At 41.1% G+C, this 12,746-nt stretch overlaps 1 protein-coding gene across 21 annotated transcripts in view; it reads right to left on the reverse strand.

Annotated features, from left to right (window-relative positions):
- Window positions 1-7,275: 7,275 nt before the first annotated feature.
- Window positions 7,276-12,746, reverse strand: part of PCM1 (pericentriolar material 1) — a 48,202-nt gene continuing 42,731 nt past the window's right edge. For 19 of the 21 annotated variants that reach the window (XM_060278847.2, XM_060278846.2, XM_060278845.2 and 16 more), the window contains 6 exons: window positions 12,054-12,211; window positions 9,707-9,782; window positions 8,974-9,230; window positions 8,364-8,456; window positions 8,115-8,238; window positions 7,276-7,591 (listed from right to left, as the gene is read on the reverse strand). In XM_060278847.2, the coding sequence (XP_060134830.2) occupies window positions 7,566-7,591; window positions 8,115-8,238; window positions 8,364-8,456; window positions 8,974-9,230; window positions 9,707-9,782; window positions 12,054-12,211 (734 nt within the window). In that variant the 3' untranslated portion in view covers window positions 7,276-7,565. The remainder of the gene's footprint in view (window positions 7,592-8,114; window positions 8,239-8,363; window positions 8,457-8,973; window positions 9,231-9,706; window positions 9,783-12,053; window positions 12,212-12,746) is intronic. The other 2 variants (XM_088659023.1, XM_060278843.2) reach the window with 1 other exon arrangement.

Here is a 12,746-nt window from a genome sequence, read left to right on the forward strand (position 1 = left end):
TTCAACTCACAGTTCTGCAGCTTCTGATAATCTAATCAGCCAGATAATCCAATCAGCCAGTCACATGTTGCTGGGGAAACAAACAGCCTCCCTCTGCAGAACATTCAACAATGGAGGCCTGGGCAAGGCGGCGGGGCGGAAGGGAGCTAGCATCCCTTATCTCCCTCCCAGATCTATTGCAATCAGCTGCTGAGCGGCTTCCTCTTTCTCTCTTGTTAGCCTTTAACTCTTTATGGGGAGGGGGGAAAGAAGCACACTCTGCTTTTTGCCCCTGGGCAAGTCGGCTCCAGGGACCATGCATTCGCTCCATAAGACACACAGACATTTCCCCTTACTTTTTAGAAGGAAAAAAGTGTTTTATGGAGTGAAAAATATGGTAATTTCCATGCTGTTTGCGCTTCCCCTTCAGTGGTAGCTGAACTATTGCTGTTCCTCTCTTTCCCTTGCATTTTGGAATTGGTAAGCTGTAGGGTACCACATTTGCTAAGCTAAGGAGTCCCAGAAGTTGTTGGTACTGAGAAGGACACTTCGCCCCGGCCAGACTCTGCTCCCCAGTGTTCATACCAGTTTTCATACCCAACCTCTCAAGCAGCAGTACCTCCCTGCTGCCATTTCAGCCGTGTTCATTTGGTTAGGTGCAGCTACTCAAAAGCAAATGGGAGTCAATGTTGTGGCAAGGTGGACATCACCAAAGCAGTCGTTTGCCATCGGAATTGTGAGCTAGTTGCGTGTTGTTGTTTTTTTAATGCTTACAGCCAGTGGCCATCACACTATAAATCCTAAAACAAAATAGATGTAAACGAAGCAGTTGACCCAGGAGGAAGTTGCAAATGGTCCACAACTAAAAATGGTAAGGCTGACTTAACCAGTAGCAGGTGGTCCAGCAGAGGTATTGCTCACCTGCCTTCCCAAGCTGTGTCACAGCCAGGTTTTGAGAGGGGCAAGGTGCCGAGTGTGTTGTGGCAAAGGAAGATTGGGTTGGCTCTGCTGCACTGACACTGATTTGAGCTCCTTGTGCCTCACCCTGCTTTCTCTTGGCAAGCAGCAGCAATGAAAAGGCTGGTGAGCACCCTGCCTGTGCCAATTGCAATTGGCTGCACCTGCTACTGTTGCAAGAGGGAAGTATGAAGACACTTCATGCCTTGGCTCCAAGCATCCCATTCCTGGAAAACCCCAATAAGTGAGTGTCAAGCTATGGTTGCTCAATTGTGAAAGGGGCACACCCAATATGAGTATCATTCTTCTGAGGAAACTTTAGGGTACGTAGCCAACTGTGGCGAAGTATGCAGCTTAAGTTGGCGGAAAGCTGTCTTTACTTGGCTGGCATTTGTTTTGTTTTCTCGACCGCCTTCTCATAAATTACAGGGGCGGTGAATATAGATATATATTAGTCCAATTCCAGAGCAACTGAGTTGCTATGGGTTTTGCCACTACTAAGGTCTTATTTATAGGAATGATGGTTCACTGAGGCTTGACCTATTCAATGCTAATTACTTTTATTAACTAACAAACTGTTCTGACAATAAACCCTGCTTTTACAAGCTAAAGCGGAAGAAAGCCCGGCTGCTTTCATGTTTCCCAGTACCATAGCTGCCAAGTCTCCCGTATTCCCCGGGAAATCCCTGTTTTTCCAGCTGTTCCTAGCTGAAAAAATGGATTTTTTTGTTTCCCCCCGGTTTATTCTGGCGTGGCGGCCATTTTGGAACTGGGCGGAGCATGCTCAGAAGCGACTTTTGATGCTGCTCTGCCCAGTTCCAAAATGGCTGCAGTGCGACTTCTGGCGCGGTGGCCATTTTGGAACTGGGCAAAGCAGCATCAAAAGACACTTCTGAGCATGCTCCGCCCAGTTCCAAAATGGCTGCAGTGCGACTTATGGTGTGGCGGCCATTTTGGAACTGGGCAAAGCAGCATCAAAAGTCACTTCTGAGCATGCTCCGCCCAGTTCCAAAATGGCGGCAGCGCTACTTCCGGTCTGCTACTTCCGCCCGGCCCCTTATTTCTCCGACAGCAACTTGGCAGGTATGCCCAGTACTCGGGGGGGGGGGGTGTTGCAGAGAAAGAGATCCCAATCTCTTGGGTTTCTTCCCTTTGAAGGAACAACACACAGTTTCAACAAGGGCATGCACCACCAGCTACGAGATTGGAATTCCATCTGTACCTCTGGGTAGCATAGCTCTGACCTGCTTCAGAGGCACTCTGTGTCTGCACAATTCGACCTGTCACTGGGGACCTAATTAGATAAGTGAAAAACAAAGCGCTGCCCGATTCCTTACCCTGTGGAATCTAGAAATGGCTATTATAACCTCTTTCCCCTCCTCTCTGCAGCCATAGCAGCCTCTCCAAAGGGGACTAAGTCACCTTCCTATAACCTGACCCCATTGGATGTAGTGCCTTCTGGAACAAGTTTTGCTCTTAATTTGGATGGTAGGTTAAATGTGGTGAAGAGCTCCCTTAACGGTATTTATTTCCCCCCCTACTAGAAATGCCTAAGGATGTAACAGACTCCCCCAAGAATCCTTCAATTAACAATGAAGAAGTACTAAGGACTCTACTCATCCACGAGTCAATCCCCTTCTGTGTGTCGGGGCAGACCCCTTGTTTTGACAAAAACGGACCGCAGCAGTCAGAAAGTGACACCAGCGAGTCTGAGGAAGAAGCCAAACCAAGCGCGGTCAGCGCCACGGGCAGTGATCTAGAAAATGATCAGGAGCCAATAGTTCTAAATCCGACCGTAATTGTGGCTGGACAGCCACACCTATACAGTGAAGTGAGTGGAAACCCAGAGCTGGTTTCATTTATGACAGATGAAGAGTGAGATGCCTACATTAAAGCTGGGCAGGAGGTGTTCCAATCTGTCTTTGAGTAAGCACATGGGTCAGGTTGATGGCTGACCTATCAGATGAACCTCTTTGTGCAAGTGGATGGTAATACAGGTAAAAAGGATAAACCCTACTGTGCTTTTTGTTTAAGAATGGCATTTGAGATGTCAATTATAACAGTCGATTTCCCCCCCGTTGGAAGATTAACTGACAATCTAAAAGTCAACCGAGGTAGAGTATTATTTTGAAATGAGGTATGTTTCCTTTTGCATTTTTGTTTTAAAAAGAGTCGTAAATCCGAATTGTAAGATGATATAAATAATGTGCCTTGCAAGCTTAAGGTTGGCATCTTTTTTATTCTCAAGGAAACCTACTAAGCAAAAATAGTTATGCCCACAAAACCTCCAACATGGTGATGGCAATATAGTTTTTTGGGTTTTTTTTTTTAAGCACATCAAAGTTGCCTTCTCTCTGCAATGAAGAGATCAAGACTCTCCTTGAGTTGTAGTCATTAGATGCTGTGCTTGGCTTAGCCTTAGGGGGTTGGGAGAGAGAGCAAATAATGCTGATGGAAAGTGGCCTTTATGGAGTCCTGTGATAGCTACTAGCTGTGCTTCCAAGGAAATTCGCTGTCTCCTAAATGGCTGCCAGTTGAGCAAGAGATTCTGCCATTTGCTCTAATTACTAAAGAACAGGTCAGACATCAACTGCCCTGCAAGAAGGGAGACAGGCACACAGGCTAAGAGAATATCAGGGCCTACCCAACTGAACTGAGTGCCACTGTTCCCCCGCCCAGCCCAATGACCAGTTTATGTTTTACATTGTCTACTTGATTTGATATTTAGAAATTGTGAAAAAATTGTAAGCTGTCCTGGGGGCCTTGACAGAAAGGTAGTTATAAATGCTCTGTATGTATTTGAATAAGCAGAAAGGAAAGGATATACTGTACTGTAGAAGAAACTCCGCAACCCACATTAATTGGCAAGTTTTGTTTTTGTTTTGTTTTTGAAGCAACCCTCCAGTAATACCTTTGAGGATTTTGTGAAACATCTAGTGCTGGCTTAACATCTTGCACTGAAGTATCAAATAGCATTTTCACAAGCTTACATACATATATTATATATGTAATATTATGTAATTTATTTTCATTAAATATTTTATTGATTTACAAAAGTACATGCCTTGTCTTTTTCAGGTTGTATGGTCTTTCTTATAAATCAGCTGTTTGTTGTGAGACCTTAGTGTTGAGTACAGTAAGGTTGGGGAAGGAGGGGGGGATGGCGAGGCTTATATACGTCTGGGGCTTTGTATAAGCGTCAACTGGGTAGGCTCTCTATTATTATTTTTTACATTTCCTTGGCAGTAAGAGGTATTGGGGGGCAGTGGGGTTTGTTTGCATGTGGGGGGGGGATTGTTGGGTCAGGTAAGCCATATTGATTCATATGCTGTCGGTGGATTCTTGTCTTGTTGGGCTGTGTATATGATAAAGGGGAGCCATACTGAGGTGAAGGCATCCTATTTGTCACCATGTCAGTTTATTGGTTAGCTTTTCTAGGAAGGCAGTTTCCTAGAAATTTGATACCATTGGTCCATGTTTACTTCCGACAGGTCTCTCCAGTGTCTGGCTATGAGGCTTTTGGCTGTTGAGAGTAGGTGGGTTGTGAGCTCTGTATGAGTACGTAGTTATGATGATTTTGAAAGATGTTCAGTAGGGCCAGTTCTGGGGTGACTTGTAATACCTGTTGAGCTATTTCGCTATCTCTTGTAGGACTGCTGTCCATAAGGGTTAGATTTTAGGGCATTTCCACATGTGGAGATGCAGCCTCTCCAACATCTTGGTGAGGTTCCTGGGCGTATTAGTGCTAGTTTATGTGGTGTTAGGTACCATCTGTGAGTTTCAGAGTGAGTGTTCTTTTCGCTGATATGGATTTAAAGGGAGGTTTAGACCACATTCTAACCCATTGGGTAGGTTTAATTTCATAGCCTATGTCATGCTCCCATTGTTTTTTACGTCAAAGTGGTTTGTGGGATTTTGGAGTGCTATTTTGTGGATACCATCTCTTTGCAGTGTCCCTCAGCTGTCAGGAGGTGGTTTTTGAAGGTGACCAAGGGCCTAGTACCTGACAAGCTTACATACTTAAGACCAATACTGTAAAAGGTTTTGCTACACCAACTGAGCATCAGTTCCTGTTTACATTTTTCTACACCTATCTCCAGCTGGCTTCATATTCTTGTGTGGTAGGCTAATCCCTGGAAAATGTATAATTAATGCTGGATTACTGGTGATATAATTATGAGAGATATTATTGTTTTTTGTACCGGGAATACGCCTACTGGATAAATTAAAGAGACAGCAGTCATCCCCTAAGGCTGGAAGCTATTTTGGGGACTTTGATCCTCCACATTTTCTCACACTTTAAGGTGTCAGTCTACTCTTGAAAAATATCCACAGCAGGGGCTGCTGATGTGGCATCTTCAGGGATATATGAGCCCACAGGGACCCCTCCCAATGCTGGAATTAGGCTTGACAGCAGCATTCTGATGTAGTACAATACTGTGGTAGGTGTGTAGCACCCATGAGTCGATTGCTTTTCCTACTAACTAACCTGCCCACACTGTATTTGTTAAGGTGGCTGTAGTTCACTATTTAACAGCACAGAGATTCTTCCCTATATTTAATGTGCACATAATACAGTGGAACCTGGGTTCTCCGTTCCTGAACGTTTCAGCTCCCGAATATTGAAAACCCGGAAGTGTTCCGGTTTTTGAACGTTCCTCGGAACCAAAATGTCCGACACGGCTTCCGATCTGCAAAAAACCTAACTGTCAGCCAATCGGGAGCCGCGCCTTGGAATTCAAACATTTCACAAGTCGAACGTCCTTCCGGAACAGATTACATTCAATGTCCGAGGTCCCACTGTAGTGAAAAACCTACATACTGGGTTTCAAACAACAGCGGCAACGAACTTGGCTCTACATGCCCTCCATGACTACTTTTGCCTAGTTGAAAAGTGTCCTTGAACTGTGACAATTCCTCTTGCTTGAAGAGGTATAGAAACGTCTCAACTTTTGTTTGGCTGAAACAGTCACATCTATTGCTCCATTTTGGACTCCTGGTCTTGCCCATCATGAACATGCAGCCCATGAGGCAACATGGCTCCTTGTCTGGAAAAAAGCTGCTGCCACCACCACAAAATCCTTTGTTTTTCTTATCTGACCGCTTGAAAGGCTTTTTCCCACTGTATTTAATTCCATCATCTTGCCAGTTTTGACATCATGAATGTCTTGCACTGCATAGGCCCGCAGGGCAGAGTAGTATTGCTCTTAAGACTTTTGGGCAAGGGTTTATCCCATCTATCCTTTTAATTCCCAAGTGACTCATAATCCTGCTTGAGTAATATATCTTATCCACCCAAAATCCTTTAGGATACATGGCAGAAGAGGGGCAAACCCATCTCCAACTTGCTTTCCTCAAGCAAACTGGCAGGATCAACAGCAAGCACTGAGGTGGTTCATATAATCTGTATATTTATAGAATTTTGAATGCCATTTTGTTGCATGCTCTGGAAAGAACACTGAACAAAGCTGAATGCCATCAGGTTCCGGAAAGACAAAATGAATAAACTGGGAATTTGCGATCATTAGATGCACAGATGGTCGAGATTCTGGATGGCTTTAAAAGGGGTTTAGTGCATAAATTCATCCATGAATTTGTCTAATCTCCAATGCTGTAGGTAGAATGCCTCTGAATAGCGGTTATGGGGGATCACAAGTTGGGAGAGCAGCCTTGTCCACCATGAGAACAGGATGTTGAACATCGGAGTCCTGCCTGATCGGACCAAACAGTGTTTTAGTAAAACCAACCCCAAAGCTGTCAAGCTTCTTTTTCTTTTTACCCCCCCTCCCAAAAAGGACTTTCGGATTACGGACATGGCTATTCCATCCGGGAAAATCCAGATGTGTGGCTGCCCTGATACTGCGCCTGTTTAATTCCTAGCACCCTACAACTACTGCATTTTAGGGTTGCCATCTTTCAAAAAAGTAAAACCAACCCCAAAGTTGTCAAAAGCCCTTTTTTTTGTAAAAAGAAAAAAAGACTGACAGCTTTGGTGTTGGTTTTGTCCTGGACCCTTGACAAATCGATCGAAAAATCTGGTTTTGTTGAGATAGGGGGTTAATCATACATCTATCCCCACTTGATCAATCTGATAGGGGAGGGTGTGTGTAATTTTCATCCCCATCATGGATTTGGTATGGACAGAAAAGTTTAAACTGGCACACTGAATTGAATCGAGACACTTTTGCATCCAACCCATTACTTTGGTCCTGTGGAAAAAAGCAAGTTTTACACTTCATAAACGAAGTAAAATGAAGTAAATAAAATGATTCAATACCGCTTATCTCCTTAAATCTTTTAACACCTGTCTGTTCACAGAGCTTCATAGCCACACCTACGTACAAGTCAAACTTTATTTAAAACTACATTTTAAAATTGCTAAAATCACAATAAATTTCTTTTAAAAAAGACAAGACAGAAAAGAACTGTGCAGCCAGACTGAAAACTCAGTTTTAGCTGTTTAGACTTTATGGGGGGGGGGGGAGAGAGTTAGCATGCCTATTCTAAAAGGCAATGTGTGAAAAACTAATTTACATTTTTGTACAGATTAGAACACATGAAGTTTAGTAGCAATTTTCTAGATGCAACTGCAGATGAAACAGGCCAAGAAAGAGCCCTGGATGTCATTTTCATGCACTTTGGGCTCCTGTAGTCTCTGTAAAAAGAGAAAACACTGATCATTGTTCAGAAACAATAAAATAATACATTAAAAAAAAATAGTTTGGTCAGGGCTTCCCTCAGCACTTTGCAGACTATAGTCAGCACAGATATACGATCAATTCAGTGCCCCAGATGCACTCTATAATATGCTTCTGCTCACCCTTTCCCATTCATTTGAGAAGACCTCTATTTAACCACATTTAGTCTGCTGAAATTAGTGAAGACAGGGACCAGAGAGGACTCTTACCTGCACAGGATCAGAGCAAGCTAAATTAGCATAATGGATATAAAAATCTCCCCATACTTCAACTAATAGTCAAAAGGTCATGTTTGAACATAAAGTGAACTGCCGAATCTTGATCCCTCCTTTTCCAAGCCTACTTGAATCCACTTGAACTCACATCAAGTTTTATGCAACAGCACTTGAGTGAAATACGACCAGCAAGCTTAAGATGAATAAATGGAGTCGAGCCATGCAAGGAGAGAAAAGCATGTGGAAGGAAGCTGAAGATTCTCACCAGGTTCCTTCAGCATTTGAGGATCTCCTACTAATTCTTCACCATGACTTTCTGCACCAGATAGTATTTCTTCAGTGATACTGTTGGACTGAGCCTCTGCCACCATATTTTTCATTAACTCTTCCTGGAAACAGATTAATGCATTAATTTTCAAAAATTACTGTTCATTGCCCACTTCCTGTGAGTGATACATTAAATAAAATCTTTGTTTTGTACACCTCTCAATATGATGAATTTCAAGCAATGTACCTCTGAGTAGACTGCAAGTTTAAGGGACAAGTTTTCAACTTTTACAAAGTCATCTTCATCTGATTTCTGACTGACGTTTCCAGAGCCAGTTTCCTGTTGGCAGAATATTTTAAATTGTATTGTAATTTGGATTTCCATGAAAATTTTAAAACCACACCAATCAAGGTCATAGGTTTTTTTTTTAAAGGTGGGAAATCCTGCTCTTTTGAGTGCAGGAATTGGTCTGAGCAAAAGTGGGCACTATGGAGCCAACCTCTATTTCCCTATGGGAATGGGGGGGGGGGTTATGTGGACCCTCCTTCTTGCCTCCATGTTCTGAGCAGCAGGAACAGATGCTAAAAATAAAATGGCAGGGTGGAAAAGGTTTCAGCTTTTACATTGCTTTTTAGGCAAAACTCCATTCCAAAGCAATTTAGAGCTATGCACAAATGCATCTGTAAAATCTATTACAGCTTTTAAACTATCCCGTCTTGCCTGCTAAGCAACACACCTTTGTGAAGCTCCAAAGACTGAGCAGTCTCTGAGCTCTGATCCATTTTGTTGCACAAGTTAAAGAAGTTTATAATGTAAAAAAATGACAAAACGGCACCTGAATTTGAGTAATACATACATATTCATTCACTAATACGGGAGACTCTGTATTGGGACTGCCAACCACAGAGCTTTCAGGAGTTCCAGATGAAGATTTGGTTTCCCCATGTAGTGTGTCCAATGCCTGGCTTTCATTGACTGCTAATGAAGAGTCTGGCTCTTCTGATGTTAATGCAGCACTGGCATTAAGATCTTCGGCACCTCTTGCAGCTGAAGGTTGCTTATCTTCTAATACATTCAGATACTGAGGCACAGAAGCAGGTAAGTCCTGGTCACCTAAAAAGCAAACACACACAACATTTTACTGCATCCTCTCGTTGTTTTAAAGGAGCTGAACCTAGCTTAGATCATGTGAACATTACTCAAGTTTCTCCCAAGGCAGGAATGCTACATCTTACAAGCACTGAGACTCCAGACATCTGCCCAGAATATGGGAGGGACCTTTGCTGTCTGTTATACTTTATCTTCATCAGCACAAACTATTCATTAAGTTATTCTGAACAGCAGCAGGTTATATATCTGTTGCAACAGCACTTGAGTGAAATATCATTAGCAAGCTTAAGAAAAAGCATTACTTTTTAAATTATTTCACCTGTGAACTTCAGGCTCATCCTATCTTGGCAACAGCGGAATAGATCTTACAACATAGTATAGTTATGAACACGGCCACAGTAGTTTGAAATGTTATCTTCCCCCACACTTCTTTCTTCAACAATTGCTGATAAATCAGTTTCTCTTAAAAATCATTTTACCGTTATCAGTTCCAGATTTGTCCTCAGTAGGCAACATCTGGCAACCATTTGGACTCTCCGGTTTGGGTTGCAAAATCTGTGAGGAAATGATGTTTAAGCTGATCAAGACGGTAAAAGCATGGGGGTTCAAATATTTATAAGCAGATAAAGCTCCAGCGTTTTCTGCAGAGACTTGTGTTGGCAAGTTAAATTATCCAGTCAATAGGAATACCATTTCTTGCACTTTAAAATCTAGAATTTTTGAAATTAAATTGTTTCCGACACCCTGCTGAGTAAACACTGAAATATTTATGCAGTAACATCCTCAACCTGTTCTATTTTGTTTTTTTATTTTATTTATTTTTTCCATTAAAAGGGTCTTTATTTATTATTTTTAGCATACATAAAAACAGAACGAAAAAAAGATAACACAATTTTAATATCAAAAACAATTTTGTACTATACATACCCTCTTCCCACCCCTCCCTTTTATTCCCTCCCACGGCCCACCCTTGTTACTTCTCAGCCTGTACTGAACTTATCTATGCCTAATTATATGTTAACCACACACTATAATCCATCTATAATTATATGTTTACAATATAATAAACCAAATTATAACAAACCAATGTGTTCTTTGTCTAACTGATCCAATTACTAGAACCATTAAACATCTGAGAGAAGAGTTGGTCTTTCCACACGGGCACTTATATAATCCATAAACAATTTCCAATTATTATCACTTTCTTCCACTTTCACTTCTTTTATAACCTCATATTTTTTGCAAGATTGCAATATAATAATAGTTTTTTAATCCAATCTTCTTTGTTCGGAACTCCCTGTGATTTCCATGCTTTTGCTATCAATAATCCAGCTGTAACCGTTGCATAGCTTACTATGCATCTATCCTTTGGTATTATGTCATCACCTAGCATTCCTAGTAGAAAAATTTCTGGTTGTTTTTTAAACGAATACTTAAATATTTTTAAAAATTCTTTATATACCAATTCCCAGAACTCCTTGATATTGCTGCAGTTCCACCACATGTGTATGTAGGTCCCTATATATTTATGGAATCTCCAACAAATGTTGCTGGCCCCCGAATACATTTTGGCCAGTTTGGCCGGAGTTAGGTGCCACTGGTTTTGCATTTTTAGCAAATTTTCTTTTAAATCATAATTTGGAGTGAATTTTGAATCTCTTTTCCACAATTGTTCCCATTTCTCTAACTTCGTTTTTCCCAGATCCTGGCTCCATTTAATCATTGAACTTTTAGTTAGTTCCTCTTCGGTTTCCCACTTTAACATTATTTGATACAGATTTGTTATATATTTATCTTTATTTCCAATTGATATTTCTTCCAATTTTGATTTCCCCTTTTCAAAGCCTAATTTTTTATCTATTTGAAACCTTTGGTTGATTTGGAAATATTGTAACCCATTATTTAAATATTTTTTAATTTCTATGTACAGTGGAACCTCGGTTTATGAACACCTCGGTTTATGAATTTTCGGTTTATGAACGCCGCGGACCCATCTGGAACAGATTAATTCATTTTCCATTACTTTCAATGGGAAAGTTCGCTTCAGTTTATGAACGCTTCAGTTTATGAACAGACTTCCGGAACCAATTACACCCATGCTTCAGTTCATGAACGCTTCAGTTTAAGTACTCCGTGGACCCGTCTGGAACGGATTAATCCACTTTCCATTACTTTCAATGGGAAAGTTCGCTTCAGTTTATGAACGCTTCAGTTTAAGTACTCCGCGGACTGTCTGGAACAGATTAATCCACTTTCCATTACTTTCAATGGGAAAGTTCGCTTCAGTTTATGAACAGACTTCCGGAACCAATTGTGTTCATAAACCGAGGTACCACTGTAATCTTTTAATTTAAATACTCCCTCTTTTTCTTCTATGAGCATTCTATAAGCATCTTTTTCTTCTATGAGCATTCTATTTTGTTTTTTATATACAGCTTTGATTAATTAATAAAGTCACCACCTTCTTTCCCATCTTTAGCAAATTTGGATTTCCAAGTTTCCCACCTTTAGACAAATGTACAAGTTTTGTGCATTTTTATCCAGTTCAGCAGGTTAATAAATCTTTCCAAAGTACAACAGACTGTTCAAATGGATTTTAACAACTATGTCATGAGCCAAGTTTTCCACCTGATATTCAGCAAACACTTGTTTAGGTTTTTCTGGGAACTGATCACTGAGGATAGCAGAATGATGATAATGGAAGTAAGGAAAACTGATCAATCCCAACTTAGAAGCTCTTTATAAAACAAAACACCCCACAAGTTGCTATTTTGAAGAAATTAGTATACATCATTGAAATTCACTGTGCATTGTCAATCACAATACCTGCTCTTGTTCATTTTCAGCTGCAGTTTCATTGTTTGCTTGGAGGGAAGTCTGGACATCCACAGGTCCTTCTTCAAATTCATCTATTTCTTCATCTTCGTTTTCATCTTCCCCACTTCCATAATTGGTTAAAGCCTGGGTTTCTGCTTTAGACAAGCCTAAAGTTAAGTGAAATTAAGTTTTGAAACATATAGCAAAATGCAGTATGTGGGCATGCCTAGTGAGATTTTGGAGGATTTCTCTTTTGAATAAAAAGTGCTCCATGCTGGATTACAAATTGCTTTTGAGAGTCCGGTCAGTTTCAAAATAGCTTTGGTGCACAGAACCAGTTCTGTGGGTCCTTGGATTATGGTAATCTTTTCTGCACCTTTTACTGCTAGACCACACTGACCTAAACGCAACACAAAACCAGTCATGCTGAAGTCTACTGATTTCAATGGGCTTAAGCAAGCTTAGCTCTGTGTTGGATTTAGGCTGCTGTGATAATTAAAATAGAAAATACTTTTAAATGTAAAAAACTGAGAAAGTGAGGCAAGTTGTGCACTGTAGATGGGACATATAACAGCACAGTCCAATGTGTGTTTCCTCTGAAATAAGTCCTACTATATTCAGTGGGGCTTACTCCTAACGTAAGCATCCACAGGAACCAAGCCAACCATCCAAATGCCATTGAGGACCACAAAAGAAAAGGGA

This window comes from Zootoca vivipara, chromosome Z1, assembly GCF_965207765.1.
Source record: "Zootoca vivipara chromosome Z1, rZooViv2.hap1.1, whole genome shotgun sequence".
Classification (NCBI taxonomy): domain Eukaryota; kingdom Metazoa; phylum Chordata; class Lepidosauria; order Squamata; family Lacertidae; genus Zootoca; species Zootoca vivipara.